We start from the raw sequence: 27,078 nt of genomic DNA, 5'->3' as shown, positions 1-27,078 counted from the left end.
CCCCCCCCCCCTTCCACCTAAGAGTATCCGAGACACTTGTAGTTGGCACAGAGTCACATTGGAGGGTGACAGGAGGGAGGAGGAGGAGGAGGAGGAGGAGGAAGGGAGGGGGGATTCACAGCCAACTGTATGTCTCTGGGCCAATTATCTATCCAATGGGGGGAGTAGTCAGGGGAAGACTTGAAGTGAAAGGGAAGCAGAAGTTATTTACATTCTCTTACGGCTCTTCCACACAGGCACACTGTCTCTGAGGTGTCTGAAGAGATGAAGAGCCTGATCATCGAGAAGAATAAGATGGGCCTGGAGGAAGAGCCAGAACTGCTGGTCAAAGGTGAGTCTTAACACACCACATTTATGTCACCATTACTCTCTCTCATGCTGTGATCAGCTGCGGTGAGGATAGTCATGCCGCGGAAACCAGAAGTCGATTATTTGATCTGTCGGTGGAAAATTGAAGGAATGTTTACTGGTTCCAACTTATCAAACGATAGAAAACAAGGATAAACAAGGATTTGCTGCTCTTTTTGTTTTATGCGAATGTAAATTGAATGCCATGCCCCAGAGCAACCAACTGTTGCTCAGAAAAAATATGCAACTTGAAGACATCACCTTGAGCTCTACTTAACAATCAACCTATTAATCAAGCAAAAAAAATTATCTACAGCTGAATAGGTAATGAAAATAACCTTTAATCACCAGCCCTGCTTTGTTCTTTTGTTGATAAATGAAGTCCTTGCAGGGCCAGGTTGCTGCTGTTCATCTCATTAAGTGTAGTATATATTTCATTGCCCTAATTGTCTCCTAATAAGTACTGTCACAGCTCCATGCTGTGCTGTCGCCCTGTAGCCAACCCCTCTCTGACCACATGTGGCCCACAGCTGCTCCCGCTCTCCTGCCGCCCTGTGTGTTCATGTAAGGATAGCTACTGGCATATCAGGAGCCCCGTCTTGCGTGTGTGATGCTTTTGAGGAATGATCTCATAGGATATTTCTGTGTGATTTTTTCTTTTCTCTTTTTTTTTTTTTTGCTTCTTGGCCTGCTACTGAAAGGGAGCAGTAAAATGCCAGCACTTGGATAAGTTACGTCCTGTTTGGAATGGCGGCAGTCAGATTGCCTAATTCTGACAGCAGTTACCATGCGCCCTCGGCTAGCGCCCCTCCCTTACTGCTGTCCCCTCTCTGTCTCGCTGTCGGCGGAGAAGTGTGTGGAGTCGCTTTCCCTCCAAAACAGGGGACAGCTACTTTCCTCGGGCCATTAATTACACTGTCACATTGAATTTCAGCTTGTGCTCCACGCCTGCATCCTTTAACCGAACACACCATTACAGCCACCAACAACAGCAGGACACCTCAGGGCGTCAGATAATCCCTCTCATTTCTCTCTTTGTGCTGCACAAGGATATGTTTCTAATGAAGAGTCCCTCCATTAGGGCCTTTCCCTTTTGATCTTGTTCTGTATGTTTTATGTTTGTTTGTTGTATATTCTTTGAGCAGGATATCCTCAGGCTACATGGGGGTGAATACTGCCCCAGTATCTAAAATAGGCCACCAACATTGCAGATATAGACTGATGAGGGATGAATTGTAAAACACATGCAGGGGTGACAGAAAGAGATGCTGACATTGGTTTATTGACATACCTTTGTTGATTTACAGTTCAAATGAACTGCTCCTCACATGATGCACAGCCTCTCATGCTCCAGTAAACTGCAGTTCAATCTGTCTGCGTCTGTTTGATCCAAGAGGGGAAAAAAAAAAAAAAGTTTAGTCCTATGTTGCTTGTGCATAATTATAAAGTTCAGGCCCTTACATTGCCGTGTACATGAACAGCCAGTTGACCTAATAATCTCTGGTCATCAGAGCAAGGTTAAAAAATAGCCTTTCAAACTGTTTTGACAAACTGTTATATGTAACCAAGTTTATGGCTTTTGGTTCTGGTGACCTCAGGGTTTAGTGTTTAAAGAGGAAAACATTTGCCTAAAGTGAAATAGTGCTTCATTTTAGTGAAGATCCTAAACAGGTTTCTTGTGAAATACCAGCATGCAAAGGCCTGCAGAGTAAAATTTGAACTTTGAAGTGAGGTGTCCTTTTTATTTGCAATGCTCATATTTGGTTATTATTTTATTTTGTGAAGAAAGGAAAAAACATTCAGCACTCAGAAAGTGACAGGAGCCTCACTGTAAAAAATTGAAACGCACAGAGAGAGATTGTTTTCTCAATCTGTGTTTGAGGGGGCAGGGTGCTGGGGGGGGGCAGGGGTCACAAATGAAACAAATTAAGGGCGAGCCATGGCCCCCAGGGGAGACATTAGCAGGCCACAGAGATGGGATCCAGATGGAGGACCATGGGAGGTGTATACAGGGGGTCCCAGGGCTCTGGTGCTCCCTCTCTCTCTCTTTCTGTCTCTCCTTTTCTTTTTTCTTTTTCTTTTGCCTTTTCTTATCGCCCTGTTTAAATTTCCCAAAGAGAGCAGCATCTGTGGGACGTCCCATGTCTGTGAGAGAGGCGTCAAGGTAGCGGGCATGCCCTTCTCTCCATGTCTCTCACCCAGTCAGCTTGTCTGCCTCCCCCCTGTCCCACATCCAGTCTGTCAGCAAGCTCAGGCTGACTTACCTCATAGTTTTTATTTATCCGTTTCACGTTAGGTTTTGATGCTGCCCCCCTCTGATGTGGTGTTAAGTACCTCCAGGTTTTTACTTTGGGCTATATTGGGTGGGTTTATGGTGGGTTCAAACCTGGCACTTATATCATATAGAAGCATTCTCAGACGGGAAACATAGCCTGAGAGGCTGAGCCTTCACCCCCTCCTCTCTCTTTATTTTTACTCTGGAGTAGTAAGCGAAGCAGGAGAAGCTTTGCACTGCCTCGAAAACCACTTTGAGGCAAGGGCGAAAACCAGTGGCGCAGGTGTACAGGTGGCACGCAGCTTGCTAACCACAGAGGAAGTTCTGATGCTGGTGTGGCGTCATTGCCATTTTCACATGGTAGGAAGTTGAAGGTACATTGCCTAATTGTTCCCTTTATAACCACTCTGAAGTATGCATGCACACACCATATGCACTCGGATGCACAGCCACCCCACATGTGGCACACTGCCAGTGTATAACAGCGCCTTGCCACCTCTGATAGTCCCACCCAGCCTAGTATCGGTTCACAACCCTCTGCCAACCTCTCCCTCAGCCCTCTGGATGAACTCTGACCCCCTACCAGGACTCCTCAATCCTCCTCTGCCTGTTTCTCTCTAGGGAGCATCTGGACAGAGCTCTGCCAAGCTAGTTTATTTATCTACTCGAAGATTAAATATTTATTAGGAACAATTTGCACACATAGCTTAGGGGGGGAGAGGAGGTTCACTGCTGTTTTGGAACAGTGGATCTGGGCTGTTGCAGTCTGTCCAAACCCTCGGGACTTTGGGAACACAACAGTCTTGCATTGTAGAGCCAGGCCTGGCGAGATCAGCGGGCATGCCTATGTGCTGGCTGAAGGCAAGTCTGCTTTACTCTCTTTGTCTCCAGCTGTCATACTGTTCCAGTATCTCTCACTCTCGTTCTCTCTCCCTCCTTTTCTCACTCTGTCAACCTCTAAAGTGGTAATTATGTTGGCTGCATGCAGGCTTTAATGCCTATGCCATTAGCTGGCTGTATTTTTATCCCCTAGTATTTACCCCAACAAGGCAGTCACATACAGTCTGCTACAAACTTTATGGATAATTACATGCCTTGGGGATTATTCTTAGTGAAGACATGGTGTGGCAGCACTGGTTCAGCAGCTCTGTGACTAGCCCACCTACCAACCAGACCTTTCAAGGGAAATTCTTGTCTTGGTGTGTAGCTGCTGTGCACATAAGACTTTGAAAGTATTGGAAAGTGAAAACACTCTGTCCATATGATTCTCCAAGTAGGAGAAAACAAATGCTACAAATCGATATAACTTTGGTTTTATTTTGAAATAGTTGTAGAGATTATATGTCAAAGTAAAGTATTGGAAAATAAGGTTGGTTTTGTTATCAGTACCAAAACGGGGGTCTTGGCATGAGTATCAAAAAATGTCAAACAGTACTCAGCAGCGTTACTGATGTATGGTGCTAATGCTGGAACGTAGAGCTGTGAGTCGAATTATCTGCCAATTATTTTTTAGGTGATTTTTTTTTTTTCTTTTTTGGGTCTGTAACAGAAAACAGAATGAAAAATGTACATCACAATGTCCCCCAACCATCCAACAGGCCAAAGCCCAAAGATATTTGGTTTAACATAAAGTAAAAACAGCAGGCATTTTTGCTTTAAATACTTAATTGATAATAGTTGATAATTTTATGTTGATCATCTAATGAATGAATCAGTTAATCTTTGCAGTTCTGCTGGCATGTATTACTTCAAGGTTGAGTAGTCATATAACACGTGTGTATATGTTATTTAAAGGGTGGCTGTTGCGGGAGGTGCGAGGAAACTGGATTAAGCAGCGCCGGTACTGGTTTGTGCTGAGCCAGGACTCACTCGACTACTACAGCGGACCAGAGAAAGGATCCCGCAGACTGGGCACACTGGTCCTCACCAACCTCTGCTCTGTCATCTGGCCCGACAAGCAGACCTACAAGGAAACAGGTGAGCAACGCGCATATGTTTGAATGTAACAATACACAGACAGGCTGATGGGTAGCTGACTCATGCCCATTCCCGGTGTAGTGACCAGGCATTTTTAAAAAAAATTCCTAAAATGTTGTTCAGGGGTTTTTTCATGTAATGTCATGTGGTTCTTTCCCATGAGAGCTGTAATTCTGAGTACATTTGGGAAGCCCCAGCTATGTTTGGTCAAAAAAATGGTTCAAGGTTGGTCTAGAAACCTCACATTTGAGTAATCAGCGGGGGCATCTCCCTCCCATTTCTCGGATGAAAGAAACAAAAGAACATCAAACTTGTAAAGGAGAGTCGTTGCTGAATGGGAAGAGACACAGGGATGACGTGTCCTTTTTGAGTTACTGTATTATTCAAACATGTCGCCCTCTGTCTAAGTCTTGCTGTCCATCAATGGAGGGGATTATGTCCTGCTGACTTCACCAAACCACTTAAAATCTCCAAACCAATGTACAAACCCAAATCCAAACATAGTTGTTACTAACTCAATATGCCATGGGACTTTTCTGGACAGAAGTGTGCTTTCAACAGCGGCTTTGTCACAAGCTCCATGGGCTGTTTCACTACTGAGTAGCTTTGTGTTCCTCCTAAGCCACTTCCCTTTACGGGTTATGTCTGTGGCATCATTGACCCTTTACTCCAGAGTAAATGTAAGGGCACCAAACAGGCTCAAAGTGGGCAATGGCAAATTGTAAAACCTCTCAATTTTGGGTTTGTATTTCACCACAAACCTAAACAAAGAAGGGCAGGGTGCCAAGTCACGTAGCAGGAAAGCCTGATAACAGCCATGGGGCTGCAGGCTGCCTGGGGTATGTCTAATACTTCCTCTGGACAAGGAGGAAGCACGCCTTGCGCACTTTTATTGCAGGTCGTCTGAGAGGAGAGTCACTGAGGGGATTAACACTTGTCTTCTACCTCATCTGTAGAATAGGTGTGGTCTGAGGTTCCTCTCAACCTGACCTTTGATCCTCAGTGAAACTGAGAGAGGAAGTCAGGGAGAGGGAGTCACGCCAGATATGCGGACTGTCCCGTGCCATGAACAATTTCACTGGTTTCTTCCTCATTTACTTAAATTATTCTGTCAGCTTAAGTGCAGCAGTCATAGAAAATGCAATGTTTTTTTTCTGTGTTTCTTTCAGGCTACTGGAGCATCACAGTATATGGGCGGAAGCACTGCTACAGACTATACACCAAGCACTTCAATGAGGCTGTGCACTGGGCATGTGCCATCCAGAAAATAATTGATACCAAAGCACCAGTGGAAACGCCAACACAGCTCCTGATCCGAGACATCGAGGTAGGCCACTCAACACACAAACGTGCATATACACACACAGTTGCTGCCAAACTACCTGTGATAAGGGCCACCAAACACAAACAGACATCAGGCCACACATTATTTCCCCTCGGCTATGTTGCCATGGAAACCACACCACCACATTGAGTCCAAAGTTTGCCTTTCTCTTTTGAATGACCTCATCTTCCACTACACTGGGACAGGACAGAATCACAGGCCTGAAGCAGAACAGACATAAAGGTATTTCCTGTTAGTCAGCGCTTAGAAAAATTGTATTCATGGCGTTTTCAAAAGATGCCTTTCCCTGTACCTTCTCACATGGAGGGAGTGTATTTATAAGGGACAGCCATATTTTTAGACCAGGGGTTGCTAGAGAACACAGCATGCTGGAATCTCATTGAGCAGACAGATGACTCGTCTTGCGTCAGTCTGCCCCCGGGGTGAAGAGAGGGGCAGTTTTGGTGGAGGAGGGCTCGGCGTGAAGCAGCAGGGCCAGATAAGCAGTCCTGTGTCTGGCCTCCCTCCTGTCCCCCGTAATCTCCCAACGAGAGTCTCTAATCTCAAAGAAAGTGGTTAATCTGTTTGCCTCCGTCTGCCCCTGTCTGCTTTGCAAGGAGGGGCCAAGCTTATGTTTAAGGAAGAGGAGAGGGGGGCCTGCTTTTAAAGTGCTCCTCGTTCATTGTTTAGGCTTCTCCCTCTGAAGACTCTTCCTCAGTCTTAAACATTCGCTCTCAGTGTGTTGCTTTTTCTGTCTCTCACCTTTACACACAGGCACACTTTCTCAAATAGGCGAGGTATTTTCCCTCTCAAGTGTGAGATTAGGACTGCTGCTGCAAAAATTGCAGAGAGAGTGAACAGAGGAGGCTTTGTATGAACAGAACTGCATGCTTATCTTAAAAGCATAAATTCATGTTCCAGCCACAGACACAAGGGAGAGAAGGGATTGCAGTTTAGCCTTGAACCCACAGCCAGAGGCCATGTGTTAAAGAGAGAAAAATGGAGAGAAGATCTGAAGAACAGATTAGATGGGTGAACTGCTCTACTTTAAATCTGCCAGACATTACATTTAAAGGATAGTTCACGTTTATTAAAACTTGGGCCAGGCCATAAATGCTATCTGTAATATTAACACTGTAGTCGCCAAGAGAAATGCTGATGTCGGGGAACGGGGCAACATTTCTAACTTGGGTAATCAAACCTATTTGGAAGAGAAAACAAAGGCAAACTGTAAAATTCTTAGCTGACATGAGGGATTATTAGTAACATTTCGGGTGCATTCAGTCTTAGTTTTAGTTTAGATAATGTGGCTAAACTCATGGCTTGTTTATGACCTGTTTTATCATCTGACTACATGTGTGTTTTGCCTCCATTGACCTTGTTGTAACATTAGAAATGTTGCCATATTACCACCAGATATTAGCGTTATTACTTGAGTTGGCACAAAACTTGACCCAAGTGGTAATGAATAAAGTTTGAACCACTGTGTCTACGTTATGATAAGTATGAAACTTACCTTTCTTATATTCCACACAAACATGGCACTGGTATCAATTTCATGTAGTGTTTGGCAGGAAAGAGACCCAGGCAGTAATAAATACAGATTGAGCCACTCACGGTCTCTAAATTATGATAAGTATGAAACTTACCTTTCTTACTTTTGTACAGAGCCAGGCTAGCTGTTTCCCCATCTCCAGAATTTGTGCTAGCGTTAAACTAAGATAGCTTTGTATCTTCTGCGCAAACATGACACTGGTATCAATTTTATCTACTATTTGGCAAGAAAGAGGATTGAGTGTATTTCCCAAAATGTTGAAATACTGCATGCGTCAGCGGAAGATCAAAGGGAGCACCTGGGGGCCTAACCGTACAGTGTATGAATATCATCTGGGTTGTGGTGCTGTATCCTTCTGCACGTGGCCCACAGAGCAGCATCTCATTCCCACAGTTCAAACAGACAAGCCTGTCACCAGTGTGCACCAAACACTTCAGAAGAATGTGTCAACTTTGCCCCACTAAGGAGGGGGGGAAAGCGGGCTTGTCTTGTAGCCAGAGAGAAAGGGTAGGTGGGTGGTTGGAGTGGGGGGTGGGTACAGAGGCAGGAGAGAGCAGAGCAGTGGCAACGTTACTAATGAGCAACAGGTGCTGGAGGGCAGTAGCATGGAAGCCATCTGTACCGCTGGAAGGCATCTATCCACATAGGCAGTGAAAAGACACAGACACACGCACACGAAACTCATTGACACCAGCGGATAAAATATAACGTGTCAGCCATGCTAGTGTGGTTTGCTGGGTCATCACTTGACCTTCCTGCTGCTTTGAAAGTTGCCAGAGCCGAATTGTGACCCTGGTCAAATCGACCCCAGTCACCCCTGACAGACAAACTCACACACTCAATCACCCTCTCGCTGACTTGCCTTCAGGTCAGCAGCAGTCATATTGAAGGCAGATGAAAGTTTGTTATTTACTGTGTCCATTGATGTTATCGTCACTATTTTTTTTTTTTTTTTTTCCACTTGTGTACTTTAGGAGAATAAGTTCAACCCCGAGGTAGTGGAGCACATCTACCAGCACAACCCCATCCTGAAGTACACCCAGGGCCCCCTGTATGCCCCTCTGCTTCCCTTCCCCTATGGCAGCCTGGAGCACACATGTAAGTAGTTCCTATGCACACGTCATACATTATCATACAAGTTGTGTGTGTAGCAGCATAGAAAAATGAAAATAATGATAAACTATTTCTACAGCACTTCGAGAGAGTGCTGATTGGCTGAATCTTCCTTCAAGCTGTTAAGAAATATATAACAATCGCACATATTTTCTGTGTTAATACTAACTTATGCTGTCTAATGGAAACTGACCACTCAAGGCTTTTTCTCTGTACAGCTAAAAAACCATTTTATGTAACTGCAGTTCAAGGACTTTGATGCTAAGTGGAAAGAAGCAGTGTAATCTCTGTTATTACTGTGCTGTTTAAATTGCTGAGAGGCAGTATTAAACTCAATGCAATGCAGGTCATTACAATAACTGCTTGGCTGCTTCATTAAAATGTGAAAACAGGTGCACACCACAAAAAAAGATTAGAATAGTAAGATGTAAGATGGTAGTGATTCTCATTATTATATTACAACATCAACCTTTGCTGCAACTCAATGGTATTTACATGACAAAATGTGAACATTATACATAAATCCTGGGGAGGTAGAAGGCAAAAACACTGCAGAAAGAAGTCCAAGCATTAACATAACATTGCACTGCTCTTCCTCCTCTCTCCAGACCACAGCGGGAAAGGCTACGGCTCGGTGCGTGAGGAGGCCGTGAAGCTCTTCAACTGCCTGCAGCAGCTGGAGTCGGCACGGGAGCCGGTTCCCATTATCCAGGGAGTGCTGCAGACCTGCCTGGACCTGCGGCCCCTCCGCGACGAGGTCTACTGCCAGCTAGTGAAGCAGACGAGCTACACGCCTGCCCCGTACACTGCCGCACACCTCCGCTACTGGCAGCTTCTCACCTGCATGAGCTGCACCTTCCTGCCTGGGCCAACTGTGCTCAAGTACCTGCGATTCCACCTCAAGAGGTGAGACAATAGTTTGTTTAACTCAGATGAATGTACTCACTTGAGAGCAGGGATTTCCTTGTTATTGCTGTGTATTTTGGGAAATTAGAATCCAAACTTTTGAGTCCTCAGGAGTCTGACTTGTAAGCTGACGTAAACTCTGTTTTCAAGTATAAAGCTTGTATTTTTTCCTTTTGCAATATAATGTGAATGCAGCATTCAGGTTGGATTTATTCATGTTGGATTTAGCATAAATAAATCTTGCTGACTGAAGAAAGCTGTTCACATCATCTCCCACTTGTAATTGCCAGTGGAAAACATGGACTTTTACTTGTTTTTTCTGGCCCCGATTTGTCCCACTGGGAAACATGACTTGTGGTGGACAAGTGGAAAACACAGCAGCGAATTTGTCTATGTTGACAGCTTAAGGTAGCAGAGACCAGAGTTGTCAGTTAACAGTAATATTGCAGTGTTTATTTTATAGTCATGAAAATGATTTTACAGCAGCGTGACCTAAAATCAAGCATGAACTCAAGTTGTAGCAGCATGGTGCCGTCCCAGTTCCATATCATCGGGACATCAGACCGGCAGTCTGATGGGAGGGTTGGCGGGAGTGAGCGAGGGGAGATCAGGTTGAATGCTGGGAGATAAAGGCGAACTAGTAGTGTGGAGTGGCAGAGAAAACTGGGGTCTAGACTGGGGTCTAAAAAGTAGGCGTCAGCATCCCTAACCACTCGCTTAGATATAGTAGCGTGATATGCCTTCACATTGTTAGCGTGTTCCCTCAGACAGCTCCAGTCTTTTAGGGCTGGATTTGCAGGTCTGAATTAGCCCCTCTGCCAAGCATGCCAATCTAAGTTATTAGCAGTGCTAATCTCCTGCTCCAGATTTTCTGTCTAACACTGTGCCATCAAACCACTAAAGTTTTCTATCTATATTTCTGTACTGGGAATCTGCCTCCAGCTAATGGAACAGTTGCATGCGATGGCGATTCATAATAACACTGTGGAACTCACTGCCTGTGTGTTTTGATACGTCTTGCCGGCGCTCTCACGCACTCTCTCACTCGGTGGATCAGTGCTGAGGCTGCAGCTGGGCAGAGCTAAGACTGGAGCTGGGCAGTGGGCCCAGAAACCCTCCTCCACTCCCCCAGTGCCCTGAGAAACCCCCAGGGAATGTCTGCTGTCAGAGAGAATAGGTCAGAAGAAAGAAAGCAGAGGAGGAGGAGGGGGCAAGAGAGGAGGAAAGAGCAGAGAGGGGTGAAGAGAGGAGAGTATAGGAAAGCTCACACAGACTGAGTGGAACATTCCTAATTATGTTTCAGCAGGACAAATCCCACCCTGTGGCCATATAGTTATGAGAGAGTGAGACATCGGAGGGAATGAGAGGGCCTCTCTCTGTCTGACAGAATATTTGAGGCCCTCTTGTTTGTCTCCCTCTGTCCTCTGTTTTGTATATTTTGGGACGAACATCGCAGTATAATTGTTTCCTTCCTATTTTTTCCCTTGGTATTTACACAGGGCTGAGCTCGTAACTCCATCAGGTTGTGTTTCACACCTTTCACACCCTGCAAAGTGTGTGAGACTTCAGGCTCCAGTTGGAGTGTGTCTATCGTCCACTGCCTTTTTGTCCCCTCTTTTTAAAACACCACCCCCCCCACACACACACACACACACACACACACACACACACACACAAAAACACTCACCTACCACTCCACTGGGAGGAAGTGGCAGGTCACTCTGGTTCAGAGGAGCGGAAACACCTTTTCCTGTTTCGTGCGCTACCCAAAGTCAAACATGTTTTCTTTGCCATTTTCCTTTTCTTTGAAGGACTGAGGGATGTTGAGCCTTTTAAGTCCCTAAGAGCTAAAGTGAGAACATTTGTCATTCCTCGCCTCATTGACTTTCGAGCATTGCCAGCCCAAAGAAAATAAAGAACTCAGTTGAATCAAAGGATGACGCAAAGTCCATAATCGCAGCATAACACTCTACAGACTTTGAGTCACTGTTAACATCACGCGCATTAACAAGAACTCCCATTTTTAAGTATCAAATCTATTTAATTTTGCTGGCAAATATCTAGCGATTCTAAATGTGCTTGCATGAGCACACACACACACACACACCCATCTCACTCTCTCACTCTTTCTTGCAGGATTCAGAGCCAAAGTCCTGAGTCTGAGATGGATAACTATGCGTCATTCATCAGCGAGGCTCTGGAGAAGACCAAGTGTCGGGAGTGTGTGCCATCCTGGGAGGAGATCCAGATGCTGATGAGCAGACAGGAGATGCTGTGCACTGTGCACTATCCTGGCCCTGGGTCCTGCCAGCTCTACATCAGCTCACACACCACTGCCAATGAGGTTTGGACGCATCTGTCTGCATTTTTGTATTTTCTTAGCCATTTTATCTTCTCACATGTTCCTGCTCAGAATGCCCTAGCCCAGTCTGGAGTCTAGTATAGTGACATTGCTAAGTAATGATAATCACAGCCTCTGTGTTTCTGCTTCACCAGGTGGTCCGAAGGATGCAGGAGAAGCTCGGCCTGCAAGAGAGCAAAAACACGTTTGCACTGTACGAGCAGAACGCACTGTGGGAGCAGCCGGTGGCGGGCAGCGCTCTGATCGCAGACATCCTGACCAGGTTTGAAAAGTAAATCAGTCAGTGTTTACCCTGTAAAACAGACAGACACTGTGAGGAAGTGACACACAGTAAACACCAAGCAGACAGACACGCTATCAAAACGCCTCGTCTAGTTTTAGGAATCCGAGCTATCTGTCACTGGTGGCGTGTGTATTTATCTTGACTTGTTCAATTCCCATGGTGAATGTTATCCAGTATCCTTGATAACTGGTGACCTTGTCTGGTCCTGTTGGTCAAATGTGACACCCTGCAGGGAAGCTGGACTTGTGTCACTATCTCTGTCGGCAAAGGCCAGCTGCCCCAGCCGCCGCATAGCCAAGGTGAAGCTGATGTCATTTGGTTGTACAAGGGAAAGTCTCGAATGAAACGATAAGGCATCCAGCGGGAATAAAAGGGATCTGTGTTTTTTTAACAGGCGTGGGCGTCTGTGTCCTCACAGTGCTGAGAGACAGGGTCAACATGAAACCCAGCAAACTGCCAAGTTACTAAACAACAATAGTGCAAATCGGGGAGGCAGTATCTTGTAACATATTAACATCTAGGCTTAAGATTCTTGGTGTACCATTTGGGTATTGGTATATTTGCTCCCTGCCCCACCTTCCTAACCCTTTCTGTCCCTGCTCTGTGCAGCTTCTCCACCAAAGAGTCAGAGTCGAAATCCCAATGGAAACTGTGCTTCAAGCTGTACTGCCTGTTGGATGCTGACAGCATATCAGTGGACAGCATTGAGTATCTCTTCCTCTTTGAGCAGGTAATAGAGCAGAACACGACACGAGTTAGCTTTTGAGAGCGGCTTTGTTAGAGCGACCCCTCCACTGGTGATAATGAGATATAATTTATTATCCTGCAATGATTCATTGCTCGTATTTCATTGGATTATTATGTTTTTACTTAACAATCATTAATGTCTTCATGGGCTGTGATTGCAATAAAATGCAGTGCATAAAAAGCGTGACTAAGAACGCTGGCTGTAGTGCAGAGGGGGCAAAAAGCAGCCAGCACTAGGCTTTATTAGAACATTTTTTCCCGAGGACTCCCATAAAAGAGTTATGGGACAAAATAAAACAGGGTGGGGTAGAGAGGATTGATGGAAGGACTGAGGCTATTGCTGATACATTGTACCTTATTTTCATTCTGTTCTGTCTCCTCGCTTTTCCTTATTTTGGCCTTTGTGCTGCAGTGCCACGAGATGGTCGTGCGTGGCCAGCTGCCAGCCTGTGAAGAGGACCTGCAGGCCTTAGCTGCCCTGAGGCTTCAGTGTCTGATGGGTGACTTCAGCACGCACGCCCCCTGCCCGCCTCTGGACGAGCTTTTCCCAGGTCACATGCTCGAAGCTCGGGTCCTTATGTCCCTCTCTTCCCCGCAGGCCCTGCCACCTTGTCTGGTGGCGGCTCAGGGCTGCCCGACGACACAGCGCTTCCCCACGGGCCTCCTGGCGGGGACGCTGTGGAGCCACACGGCTACAGCGGCACACAAGCAGAAGGTGGAGCAGGACATGCGCCTGCGGAGCCGGCTGAAAGAGGAGGCAGCGGCTGTCATGGGATCCATCTTGGAGCGTTGGAAAGGTCTGGCCGGCTATAGCCGCAGGGACAGTATGGCTGCCTACCTCACAATTGCACGCCAGTGGTCGGGCTTTGGATGCACTCTTTATGAAGTGGACTTTTATATTGTGAGTATTGTGAGATCATGCTTTTGGTTTTGCTCCCTCAGTGTTTTGGGGTTACTTGGACTCTTGAGGTAAATAAAGGGATAACTGTGAACTGTTTTGACATCTGTTTACTGCTTCCTCCCTGCAGAGTTCGACAGGGAGTTTTTCCCAGAAGCTGTGGCTGGGTGTAGCTGCTACATCCGTGTCTCTGTATCGGCAGGGAGAAGCAGAGGCCCTTGAGTCCTTTCCTTATGGCCAGATCTGCTCCTACGGTGTATCTGACAGCAACACCTTCAAGATCACAGCTGGGGATCGGGATCTGCTATTTGAAACCACCAAGGTATAGTGTCCCACGTTAGCACACACAGGCGCTGAGGGTGAAGGGAAGTAAAATCTCTTATTCATTAGAGCTGTTTCTACACTGAGACACAGTCTATCTCCACTGTAGTCAGGATTCAGCTTGTGTACTGTGCAGGGCCAAGTGGCCTTATCACCATGCAGTGTTCTGCAGAGTAAGTGAAAGAAGCACGCTGTCTGCTCATGACACCCCCCTCCCTGCAGCTCTCTGACCCACTTTAAAAACACTCATTAATTTGGTCTAAATAGAGAGCATACAACCTGCCGCATTCTAACCACCAAAAGTCTAACTTCCTGGCATTAAATGGCGACTGGGGGTGAGTTTTATTGCAGTGGTTAGATTAAAATATTAGGCAAAACATTTCTCAGAAACATGGATGTTCTTCCAAACAGACCTTTTTTTTTCAGGAGAGAACAAGTCTTGCCTTTCACTGGGTAGATTTGCTTGCATCTTCCCACACGGAACAAAAAATCCCTCTGTGATGTCTCATGGGGCACAAAAGTGGCTTTTATTTATTTATTGGACGCAAAGGCAAATTGAAGTACAACTCAGAGAGGCTTCTACTTTTATGAACTTAAGGCCTCATATTGCTCCGACATGAATTTGCAGGGTTTTGAGCTACTGGGCAGGAAAAAAGAGAGCGAGCTGGATTTGCAGGGGGTGATTATGGTTAGGCCTTGAGTTAAGGGTGAGGGCAAGATTAGCCGTGATTCAAGGGTTACAGTTAAAGCTAAGTTGAGAGTAGGTGAAGGCTAAAGCTTGACGAGTGTTTCAGTCAGGGCTCTCGCACACAGTGTTTAGCCAGGCTTTAGCAGGACTAGAGTAAGGGGTAATGGTCATGGTGGCTTACGGTGGATTGGTGGTCATGTCCACCAAGGTCAGGTTAATGGAGACACAGATGAACAAATGAACTCCTCCACAGTGCCCTCCCTTCAGTTTTTTCCTCAACAGCTGCTGAACAAAATATGTCAGTGATGAAATATCTACACACATGTAAGGCCTCTTTTTTTTTTATGATGGAGGGGGTGTGTGTGTGTGTGTGCGTGCGTGTGTGTGTGTGTGCGCACGTGTGTGTGTGTGCCTGTGCGCGTGTGCGATCACTGAATCTGCCAAACAACATCATCCTCGGCTTTCTGGAGGATCCAGTTTTTCTAGCAGCTGGATGACATCATCCTTCTCCACCCTCCTGTGACAGTGCCAGACCGACACTGAGACTGCCACCAATCTGACCTCTCTCTCTCTCTCTCTCTCTGTCTCTCTCTCTCTCTCTCTCTCTCTCTTTTTCTCTCTTTCTCTGTCACAGCTGACTGAGATCATGCAGCTGATGAATGCATATTTCAGTGCCATCCGTCGCCAGCGAGGGAAAGGGGAAGATGCGGACATCACCATAGCAGAAAGCACAGATATGGGCTTCCATCACCTGGCCTCGACGCCGACGCCAACCCTCTTGGAGCTGCCCTCGCACCCTGTTTGAGAGGGACCCATTACCCGGACACCCTCCCAACCCCCCTCCACACCATCCTCCTCCACGTGGCCCCTATGAGGCCCAGTCCTCAGGACCCCGCGCCTCCTCCGCTGGGAACGGCACGGCAGCCAAAACAAAGAGAGGGCTGTTTTCGCTCCCCATCCGTGAAAATAAACCCTCGCTGAGCTTTCCAGCTGAAGGAGCTGGCCGATGGAGGAGGGAGGGTGCAGGAGCGGGAGAGGACGGAGAAGGCAAGGGGTTCTGTTTTGCAAGTGAGGCCAAAAACCCACAGAAACCAATGCGGTTGCTGATGAGGTGTCACACACCCCCACACCCTATCCTGTCACGCAACCACCTCTGTTACCCTACATGGCAACACCCCCCCCCCCCCACCACCACCACCACACCCCGCCCCACCTTCAGCACACCCCCTCGACAATGTGAGAAGTTGGCGTGAGCCTTGCTACATCAGGGAGAGATAGCATCACAAGAGTTAGGACTTGTGGCAATAATAAGCTGTGGTACTCTCCTCATGAAGGTATGGCCTAGAGTGAAAACACTACTCTCTCTCTTCTCTCTCTCTCTTCCTCCCTCAAAGTGCGCCATATTTGTATTACCTTTCCTAGAAGGCAGTAGTCCCTCATGCACTGCTGGAATAGTGTTGAGAACATTCAGTGACAAACCCTGCCCTGTCTTTGGCTCTCTGTCACACACACACACACAAACACACACTGACTCACTCTCTCACGTGCCCTTATGCTGACATGTTCATCAGAGACAGTTAGTTTTCATAAGGTCCCAGCCGGGCTTGCATTACCTGGAACTGTTGATGCAGTGAGCCATGTGAACTTGGAACTGGAAACAGATGTTGAACTCTGTAGCTAAGTCACTCTGGCTGCCACGGCCGTATAGACTCTTACATATGGGATTATCAGTTGTGTGTGTGTGTGTGTGTGTGTGTGTGTGTGTGTGTGTGTGTGTGCGCATGTGTGTGTGTGTGTGCGCGCGTGTGTTTGTGTGTGTGTGAGTGAGAAAGACAGAGAGTCTGTGTGCGCCCTTGTGTATGTGGATGTGTGTATTTGATCAAGAAAACCCATTTCCTGAATGACACATTCAGGATCTGGGTTAATTGTGTTTCACAGAAACCAAAGGCTTTTGGAGCTGTTTGTACATTGTTTCCACCAAATGCTCTGATTTGTCCTTTGTTGTGCTGCTTTCTCGACATGAACCTTGGTTAACACTTGACTGATTGGATAATTGTGCTTATGTCAGTTACTCTTCTAATGCAGCTCTACTCTGCTGAAAATAACAGGTGCTTCTCTGTTTCATTATTGTTATTTTCACAATGTATATATCATTGAAGAAATTGAACCTAGAGTACAACCCAGAGTCAGTGATGTGGATCGAAGTGTCACCATATTTACCATGTGTGGTGCCCCATCTGTCCCTCTGCTATTTAAACAGAAACCTTTCAAATCAGGCCATTAATGCTTTTGTATTGTTATTTATGCAGACTTTGCTATTTTTTACTGTCCTTTATGTCTTAAACGCAGACCCAGGTGCATTTTGATTTTAGGTTTGCTTTAATTGATCAGAGCCATGAGTGCTTCTGGTTAAAGCAGTTCAGATGTGTAAATCCTGTGTAGCTCCCTCCTTATGTTCATTATTTTAGTATTCTTGTGAAACCAAAGTTTCGCCAAGTCATGGGTTTGAGCATGGACCAAAGATTTTCTTTTTTTTTTAAACAAGCTTTTATAACAAGAAATTATCGTAAAGCAGACAGTCCCCCCCCAACCCAATTTATATTTGACTGTTGTCCCATTTATTTACACTTGAATATCTCTTGTAGTACATCACACCCCTTATTTTATTATAGTAGATAACCATTTAGGAATCTGAGAACAATAATTGGTTTTGTAAAGATAATTTTACAGTACTGTCTGCTATACAACCCCATGCGGTTACCATCCTCAAAACTAATGTTTTCTTACCATGGACGGCCTTGATGAGTCATTGCACAGTTAGCCCTGTCTCCTGCTCAGAAGCAGGTCTTTGCTTTTTTTACTGCAGCTGCAGGCAGCTCCAAGCTACATGTATGAAATGACAAAAAGAAGAAAAAAAGAAATCAAACCGCGGATGTTGTTGCTTTGTAATATGCTTGTGTGTATGCTGCACGGTACCTTTTCATTTAATGTGTGTATAGTTAATTGCACTATTGTTTGTTTTTAACTAACTTGGAAGTGCAATAAAAACTATAAATACTGTATGTAATTAATAAAAACAGCACCATTTTACCATATTTAGTGTTGGGTACTATTGTTTAGCCTCAGCCCTCATTTCCCCTGTTTCATTTCCAGAAAATGCTTTCTTGTGCCTCGACTAGTGAAGCAATGTAAGACTATTGTTTTCACCAAGGCACATTTTATAAAAGGCTTAAGTTTGGCGCCAGCAACAGAGCTGAGAGCTGCCTCCCCCCCAAGCTTTTCTGGTTAAAAACAATAGCTGGTTGAGCAAGCGTTGCTAAGTGTCTTTACGTTCCCCTGTGGTAATGAGCCTTAACTGAGTTAGATGAACGGCCACCAGGACACAGCAGCTCCAGGTGAAGGAGAAAATGGTGTTTCATCATTTCACAGGAAAGCAGCTGAACGAAAGCAAAATGACCAAGTGTGATTACAGCAAAAATGGAAAATAAGAAATAATAGAAAAATGTGTTTATTCATCATTTTTAAACAGGTCCAACAAGCAAAGCAACATGGGACAGTAGTTCCACTGAGACGATACAGAGAATGCCAGTGAACCAGCTATTCTTTTAAGTATATTTACAGGCATAGAGATGAAGTGTTAAACAGAGAGCCATCCTTGTACAATGTGTTCATCTGTGCAAACTGTTACTTTCCTTACTGCAGGTGACGAATGCTGTTAAAATGTCATTGCAGTTAATATGGGAGGTATTTTAACACCATTTTCGGCCTGAGCCAAACTTCAACTTGATATTCTTGTTGGTCTTGCACAGTGAGGACAAATGAGCAATGTGTATCGGCTGCAGACAGACGGTACAATGCACCATGTCAGAAATGTCTGGGATATAAGAACCTACATTAACCATCATGCAATGCCCTCTGCCAACCCTACTCTCATTATTCAAGGCAGTCATTTTTGTAGGCTGTAGAAGCTTTACTGTGAATCAGCTGTACAAGAGTTACTGTAGTCAGTATAAAATTGACCAAAACAAGGCAACAGGTTTTCAAAGAAATAGGCAAAAAAGGGGGAAAACTGAGTTTAGGAGAGAGGAAAAAAACAACTATTAAATATTTAAAGAGAAGATACTCTATCCTTTCTGCACAGAGGCATTGAGTATTGATTGATTTATATAAACTAGGTTTGAGAATTTACCATTTTACTTTTTGGTTGATACAATGACAGTGGGTGTTAACACTCATCCCTCAGTCTCTTGACTGAGTGAACACATACACATACTATTACATGCTGTAAAAAGCCAATAAATATTTTTTTTTCAGAGAAGCAGCTAAAGCCAAATACCTGTTTATTTTGGGACACTAATGTGTATAAGGGACATAAATTGAGTTAGAATAAACTAGCTAAGGATGTATGTTGACTGAGGTGTAGCTGAGATACAAGCTGTAAGTCCATTCACTGTTCTTGTGTGCCCCAGGAAATGTAGTCAGGCCGCGTGGCTGCGCTGTACTCGTCCACCAGCTGCTGGACGACTTCGCGAGAGTTGTCCAGCTCGTCAAAGTTGTCCTTGAATATGTCCTCTTTGCGGAACTGCTCCAGGAAGGCCTCGCGCTTACGCAGTTTGTCATACTGCCGGCACGTCCTCTCAAACAGCTGTGGGACAGCAACAGAGAGGACATCAAAACGAACCCCCTGGAAGGTGTCAAGTTTCAGGTTCTTTTTCTGACTTCTTAAAAACTTGTGCACTTTCTGTTTTGTTTTTTTAACGTCTATGTTACGAGAAAGGAAAATGACTTCACTGAAACTTCCTTAGAAGACTGTAATTTCCCTTTACTTAAATTTAAGACCTAGAGCAATGAGAAAACAATTTAATTCAGGCATTGTAATATGTCTGGCTGTAAAGGTTTTCTCAGTCATCTCAGATGAAGTAATTTCATGACATCACAGGAATGACTTTTCCCTCATCCTCACAGCTCATGTTTTAAACCAGCAAACAGACAAAGGAATGGAAGTTTTGAGGAAATGTCTAGTTTGGCAATGTAACAATCCAAAACCTAATTTTTGTGGAAATTCCCCCCAACTGCTGCTGCCACAGCTCAGTTTCACTTTTTCGGACAATGCATACCCTAAAGTATTGACTCTGAACAAACACAGACACAGGTCCCTACTGTATAAGTACACACTGGAGGAGAATGTAACAGAACAGGCTGAGGTCACGTGTAAGATGGGCACTTACAGAAGAGATACTTGTGTGGTTGGCCATCATCAGACCGCTGACCCGGTGGGCCGAGGGCAGGTACGGGGACTTCCTGGACAACGCCACCTGGATGCTGGCAGGACCCCAGGGAATGAAGCTGGCAAGTTTCCGCTCTCGGATCCTTTGGAGGCTTTTATGCACCTACAGTAGAGTGAGTGGAAATAGGTTTAAATACTCTCCAGACATGTGGAACTCATAAGGTTATGGTGTGACACACAAAGACACACACAGACACACACACAGACACACACACAGACACACACACACACACACACACCTGTGTGGGGTCAACCTCTCCCTGGATGATGTTGAGAATGGCGATGTAGCAGTGGCTCGGCTGCCTCTCTCTTCCCGTGGACACCATCACGTTTTTGGGTTGCAGAAGCCTCCTCATCACGTCCAGCACTGTGGTTTTCCTCACACTAGCAACCTGAGACACAGCAGGGTGATTAAATAAAAAGTCAGCATCTTAGAGACACTCAGTATTTTAATTATTAACGGCTGATATCAATAAAACTTTCAGTCACAATCGACTTAAACATTTATTTTCTCTACATTTAGTCAACAAGATATATATCTGAATACACCTAGTGCAAAAATGTTGGTTGTCAGGTTATCCGTTTGATTTAATTGCTTTCAGTGTTCTGAGCACAACTCACCGACTGGTCAGTAGTGAGTGGCGTGTACCCAGTCATAAGGAAGTGGAGGCGGGGTGTGGGGATGAGGGATGCGATCAGGCCGATAAGGTCATTGTTCATGTAGCCTGGGTAGCGCAGGGTGGTGGTGCTTGCAGACATGATGGTGGAAACCTGTGTGTATGAAGCTTCAATTAGACACAGAGCTTTTGAAATAGTTCTGGCACAATGTTCAAAACATCTATATCATCAGCGAGGGTGGGCTAAATAACAATCACGTCTGTGTATAATGCTATACAGTTCAACACTACAACAAGCTACGTCCTCTGAAATTCTCATGAAGTTGAATCGGCAGCGCTTTAAAACTAATTTTTTTAAAAACTGACTAGGATTTATTGAAGGACTGTTGTATTAGACTGCATACGTTTTAGCTAGGTGTATTACTTAATAAACTGACAACTAAGTGGATGTGCACCTGTTGCAGTTGCATGTCAGGGTGATGTGTTGTCGAGACAAATAAACAGCAGGTTATGAGTTCATGAGCAGAGTTTTCTGCTCTTTGTGCTAAAACTGGTAATTAAACTGGATGCCCATGCTCTTTCTTGCCCAGATGGCTTCAGCATAAAGTTCTAAAAAATATAATGTTTCATGTTTTCATCTGTATTTTGCAGGAAAAAAGAAAATCATTGTAAATAGTGAATCAACAGCGCTGTACAGAAAATTCAACAAATACAGTCAAAGGTCATAGAGATCAAAAAACACATCAAGTGGAACCAAATGCTAAAGAGTAAAAGTGCATTTTGAGGCTGGATTTGAAGGAATCATAGTGTGTGTGTGTGTGTGTGTGTGTGTGTGTGTGTGTGTGTGTGTGTGTGTGTGTGTGTGTGTGTGTGTCTCTCTTGTCAAACAAGTTGACATACCATTTGGAAAGTGCAGCCATGTGCAACTCATTTCCAGTCTGACATGCAACTGACTCGCCAAACTAGTTTGTGAATCTTGTAATTTCTGTGGTGAGCGACACACGTCTAGTACAGTCTGTCTCCACGTTTGTCTTTGTTCAAATACACTCAGGTCGGCTGAAAACTAGAGCTACATCTAAAACCTGCTGACTGACAAGCTGAGAGAACATTTTGGGAGTGGGGAGGTTACGGGTTAGAGGGGGGTAAAAGTTGCAACATCCCACTCACCAGCTGATTGATCTGGGAGAACGAGGGGTTCTGGATATGCAGTCTGTCTGTGGCGATGCGATTTAGAGCTGTGTTATCCAACACCACCTGATACACAACACACGCACACGCCCAGGAGGGTAATTATTAGACAAATGAAGAGAAAAAAGAAAAGGAGGAAGAGATTCCCTCCAGCACAACAACATGGTGAAAGTCAATACACTGCTACGAAGTCAAATAAAGAGCGAGAGGGTATCGGAGTAATGACGCAGTCAAGGAACCTTTTAAGAAGCAACACAGTGTGCTGTTGTTAGGAGAGCTGAACATAAAAGACACACTGTACAGCCGCAACAGGGGGACCAATTCTTGGACAGATTCTATTAGCTCTCCAGCTAATTTAATCAACATGAGGGCCTTATGCAAGACCCTGGAGGAAGTAGGTATTAGGCAGGAAACACCATTAGACTGTTAGAGCATCTCAGTCTAATACAATCACCAATTTAAGACTGAGATTTAATAAGTTCAATTTGTAATGCTGCAATGCTGGCGCTGCAGTTTGCTTCTTTATGCTACACAAGCACCACAGGGGCCTAAGAAATAGCAGTTCAATAAAAGAAAAGCAATAAAAGTAAAAACTTTACAACTACATTTGTGTTAGCAAATTGTGAAACTGATGTGGTGAAGACAAAAATGATTTTCAAAACGTATCAAATCTGTTTCTGTATCAGAGCAGGGTCAAAAACGCCATGAACTGTCAACTATCGGTTAAATGACTTTACAAGTGACAACTGGGTAGACAAATTACCAAATCACACCCTTAGGTGGTGAGGTAACAACCTCTGTCTTCATATATGTGATTGTGACATTATTTGGGCGGAGTGTACCTTTAGACACTTAAACAAGTCCAGTGCAGAACAGGTTCTGTTAATAAAATACAACTTTTTAAGGCACTGTGAGAACACTGTATAATAGGCCTGTGAGACTTAATCAAATTTTATTCATGCAAGGATTTTTAAATGTCTTTCATGTCTAAACACAGTTTGACATGTGTACAAGCAAGTGCCTGCTCTGCTTTGACCTCTGCCATTTACGTCAGAACTCATGAAGCCAACCTTATTTAACAGTTTGACATCACATTATAATTTCATTGGCAATTTGACTGACCACCGTTTTAATAAAATTATTTTTGTTTTCCGTTTCAGCATTTCATTGATAGTGGAACAGTTTAGCTACTGTGTTTTATTTTAGCTTTTGTTTGTACAAGTGGCAAAATTAAAAGCTAACCAGGGCTTGTAAAAAAAAAAAAAAAAGAAAAAGAAAAAAAAAGAAAAAAACAGAAAGATGAATCCAAATACAGTAATTTTTATCATCCTGTGAGGGTATTTAAGGCTGTGTTGTGAAGCAAAGAGAGCAATGGGATTAATTGAGTGCTGCTGCTCACCACGCAGTCTGCGTTCTGTGTGAGCCTCTTCAGTGTCAGCAGTGAGTTGTACGGCTGAACGACCACATCACTCATCTCATCCTGGTTTGGGAAAACAGAGTAAGTCTGCACAAGCTTCTTTGGGTACCTGAAGATTGAAAGAAATTCAATTTTATTCAGACACACACGAGATCACAAGAGAAAATTTAAGTAAACAAGCTGCATGTGTGTTTGTGGACCTGTCATTGAGTTTCTCCAGCAGATAGGATCCCAGCCCGGAGCCTGTCCCCCCAGCAATGGAATGACACAGGACAAATCCCTACAAAAGACAAAAGGGTTACTCATTATGTGCAGTTCAGATTTACAGTTACAGCATGTGCCACGTGTGTGTAAGGCTAACTGTAAACGCCACTGATGCAGAAAGCTGTGTGTGTGTGTGTGTGTGTGTGTGTGTGGGTGTGGGTGAGCAAATGCCTCTCTTCCTTGGCAGTTATATAAATGGGAGCACAGCCCCACCTCACAAATAGGCTCCCTCAACCCCCCAAGACAGCCTTGTAATACCTGCCTTCTAAACTTGCCCGGCTATTATCACCAGACATTCTACACGCCACACCCTGCCAACATACACATGCTCATGGGCAGCCCGGCCCACCACCTTCCTATCCAATACACACATGAGTGCACACACTAAATAATAATGTGGGGTCATAATGTGAATGAGTTACAGAAACTGCAGACCTTAGAGGGGAAATATGAGTGTTATTTTATGGGAGGCTGGCAGCTGAAGAAAGTCCACCGAGGAGAGAAAAAAAAAAAGAAGGAAAAAAAAAAGAAAGAAAGAAACTAAGAATAATAGTGAGGCATGGCTAAGGCTGTATCGGCTTTAAGATGACAGGCAGTGGCACCATTTTAACATGTCATTTCTATCAAGTTATTTATTTCCTCATGGTTTTTACCACAACAATGACAGAAGAGTCTACCTGAGAGACTAGAAAAGTCATGTGTGAATGCAATCAAGTATTCCCTGATACTATTCAGACAATGGATGGATTACTGAGCAGGCCTATTGGTCACAGGCACAGGGTCCCAAGGGTCAGCAGGCCATCTGAGCTTCTGACTGCAGAGACCACAAAACAACTACAAAGTGACAAAAAAATAACTATAAAGTGATGCAAATGATCACAAAGAAAATTACATGTCTGTTCCCAGGACATTAACTATATGCAAATACTTTGATACTTTCTTGAATGTTTGAGGTTCACCCTTCAGTAGCAAGTTGCTCTTGAGTGGGATAAGAGGGTCAGTGGACTACAATATGTAATATTTCTACACACACTCTTTTTACTTTATTTCTGAATCAGTTTTGAAAATTCCACACTGCCACAGCCCCAGTCACCCCCAACTCCAGGAACAGGTGGTATGTGATAAATGCTGAACTTGCCTCCAGACTGTCACTGCCATCTGCCTCCCGGTCAATGATGTCAAAGATGTCTTCTTGGATTTTTTTGCCCTAAAGGGGAAACATTATAGATGCATCAAGTTTTTATGTCTTTATTTATATAATAATGGTAAGATTTAAAGAAAGGAACATTTGATATCCTGTCATCACCTGTGAATATCCACTGGCCCAGTTGTTGCCAGCACCTCCTCCATGCTCAGAGAGGTAGATGTTCTCTGGGTTGTACAGGTTTGCATAAGGCGAGTTGAGGATGGAGTGGATCACCCTCGGCTCCAGGTCCAGGAGCACTGCACGGGGAATGTAGTGTTCATCATCAGCCTGTTGAGTTTTATAAACAACCAGGGGTTAGTTGGTGACACTGCACTGTTTGTAGGATGTTACCTTCTTGCATGGTCTGGGTTACTTCAGTTTACACTACAAGCACGCCACCTAGTGGCAAACTACATTGTTACATCTCAGCTGCACAAAAGCTTCAATGGACTGTACATACTGCACACTCACTGAGCACTTGTACACCTGCTTTTTGGTGCAATTGTCTAATCCCGACAAAGTATGTAGCAGCAGTGTAGTGCATACAATCATTAGTTAATGTTCACATCAAACATCAGAATGGGGAAAAAATGTGATGTCAGTGACTTTGACCATGGCATGATTGTTGGTGCCAGACAAGCTGGTTCGAGTATTTCGGAAACTGCTGATCTCCTGCAATTTTCAAACAAAATTGTTTCTAGAGATTACTCAGAATGGTGCCAAAGCCAAAAAAAAACATCCAGAGACTTGAGCAGCAGCTCTGGGGACAGAAATGACTTGTTGATTAGAGGGGTAAGAGGAGAATAGCCGGACTGGTTGGAGCTGACAAAAATGCCATGGTAACTCAGATAACAACAGCAGAAGACCATGTTTGGTTCCTCTCCTGTCAGCCAAGGACAGAAATTTGAGGCTGCAGTGGGCACACATTTCTGCTGAGGTACACGGATGGCTGGTCCAGAATTTTCCATCAGAAGCATGAATCCATGGACCTAACCTGCCTTGTGTGAACAGTGCAGGCTGGTGGTGGTGGTATAATGGTGAGGGGAATGTTTTTTCTTGGCACACTTTAGGCCCCTTAGTACCAATCAATCCTCATTTGATTGGCCTGAGCATTGTTGATGACCATGTGCATCCCTTTATGGCCACAATTCACCATCTTCTAATGGCTGCTTCCAATACGATAATACAGCATGTCACAAAGCGAATGTTGTCTCAAACTGGTTTCATGTACCCGACAATTAGTTCAGTGTACTTCGGTGGACTCCCCACTCACTAGATCTGAATACAATAGAACACCTTTAGGATGAGGTAGAGAATTAATGGGCAGCAGACAAATCTGCTGAATTTATGCAATGCAAGCATGTCAACATGAACCAGAATTTCAAAGAAATGTTTCCAACATGCCACGAAGAACTGAGGCTGTTTGGATGGATCGAAGGGAGACCCTTCCCAATGTTAGGGTGTTTCTGATACAGGTAGGTGAGTGTATACAGTACACGCAAAAAAGATACAATTCATAATTCATGACATTGAAGAAAATAAGGTGAAGCTGTAAATTCTTTCTCCAGTTACCTGATAGAAGAACACATCCTTCCTGTCGGTCCCTTCAGTTGCAAACTCCTCAACAATCCCCTCCGGACTGATGCCATGCTCTGCACACAGCTGCTTCCAAAACTCAAAACCGACTGAAAAACAGAGAAAGGAGCAGGTTGGTATAATGTTATTATTTAGCCTTTAGTAGCCTTACTGGTTTATTAAACAAACTGCTAAAACAATCAGCGTAACCTGCACCGGCAGCTAAAGTTAACATGCATTAGATAACATTTGCTGGGTAGCAAACACATTAGCTACAAGTCAGCTAGGTTATACTGGCGTTGTCGCTTGTTATGTTATATTTTGAGTTTAGCTAGACTTGATACTAGCACTTAACTAACGTCGTTACACAGCACTGAACTTGACAGATCACCTTAGCTAGCTGACTTAGTTAAATGTTGGACACTGGCTAGAAGTAGGGGGATGCCAATTCAACATTAACTGCGTCTTTCACGTACTCTGATTTCCACATTGTCCCAGCTGAAGCGTTATGATTTCCCGCGGCATGTTCAGTCCTCGGTTGCTCCTTGTTTAGCTAGCCTGCTGACTGCTTGCTAGCTAAATAACACAAGAAAACAGACCGCTCCACCAACAGAAGCAGCAGCAGCCCGCTCCTTCCCGCTTGGTGCTGATGTGACGCTCCGAGGAAATGCCGGAAACCGGTAGTAAATATGCACACCGCCCCCTACTGCGTAGGAGTGTGTAATGCAGACTAAACGATATTTTAAA

The 27,078-nt window shown here is 44.6% G+C and overlaps 2 protein-coding genes across 3 annotated transcripts in view; one reads left to right on the top strand and one right to left on the bottom strand.

The window, feature by feature from the left end:
• plekhh3 (pleckstrin homology, MyTH4 and FERM domain containing H3) overlaps positions 1-17,892 on the top strand; it is a 33,137-nt gene extending 15,245 nt beyond the window's left edge. Inside the window, exons 3-13 of one of the 2 annotated variants that reach the window (XM_023413956.2) lie at positions 237-331; positions 4,418-4,600; positions 5,770-5,927; positions 8,454-8,577; positions 9,201-9,498; positions 11,635-11,842; positions 11,995-12,122; positions 12,753-12,873; positions 13,303-13,791; positions 13,919-14,110; positions 15,432-17,892. In XM_023413956.2, the coding sequence (XP_023269724.1) occupies positions 237-331; positions 4,418-4,600; positions 5,770-5,927; positions 8,454-8,577; positions 9,201-9,498; positions 11,635-11,842; positions 11,995-12,122; positions 12,753-12,873; positions 13,303-13,791; positions 13,919-14,110; positions 15,432-15,602 (2,167 nt within the window). In that variant the 3' untranslated portion in view covers positions 15,603-17,892. Of the gene's footprint in view, positions 1-236; positions 332-4,417; positions 4,601-5,769; positions 5,928-8,453; positions 8,578-9,200; positions 9,499-11,634; positions 11,843-11,994; positions 12,132-12,752; positions 12,874-13,302; positions 13,792-13,918; positions 14,111-15,431 lie in introns of both variants that reach the window. The other variant, XM_023413955.2, reaches the window with a different exon arrangement.
• Positions 17,893-18,289: 397 nt separating this feature from the next.
• On the bottom strand, positions 18,290-26,981 carry tubg1 (tubulin, gamma 1). The gene is made up of 11 exons (XM_023413976.2): positions 26,808-26,981; positions 26,329-26,441; positions 24,877-25,044; positions 24,709-24,777; positions 23,507-23,586; positions 23,289-23,415; positions 21,869-21,955; positions 20,706-20,855; positions 20,324-20,476; positions 20,026-20,187; positions 18,290-19,442 (listed from the first exon to the last, which is right to left on the bottom strand). The coding sequence occupies exons 1-11, from the start codon at positions 26,854-26,856 to the stop codon at positions 19,245-19,247; spliced, it is 1,356 nt and encodes a 451-aa protein (XP_023269744.1). The 5' UTR covers positions 26,857-26,981; the 3' UTR covers positions 18,290-19,244.
• Positions 26,982-27,078: the final 97 nt, after the last annotated feature.

This window comes from Seriola lalandi, unplaced genomic scaffold (assembly GCF_002814215.2).
Source record: "Seriola lalandi dorsalis isolate HSWRI2012SDOR001 ecotype SW California unplaced genomic scaffold, Sedor1 jcf7180002054519, whole genome shotgun sequence".
Classification (NCBI taxonomy): domain Eukaryota; kingdom Metazoa; phylum Chordata; class Actinopteri; order Carangiformes; family Carangidae; genus Seriola; species Seriola lalandi.
This window is presented reverse-complemented; position numbering and strand designations above follow the sequence as displayed.

Bases quoted from the DNA above. Each gene is read 5' to 3' on its own strand.
- tubg1 (XM_023413976.2), bottom strand. From the start codon at position 26,856: ATGCCGCGGGAAATCATAACGCTTCAGCTGGGACAATGTGGAAATCAG. The intron at 20,856-21,868 runs GTGAGTGGGATG...TCATACACACAG, and splicing joins TCTCCCAGATCAATCAGCTG to GTTTCCACCATCATGTCTGC. The intron at 20,477-20,705 runs GTGAGTTGTGCT...GCTGTGTCTCAG, and splicing joins CACTCACTACTGACCAGTCG to GTTGCTAGTGTGAGGAAAAC.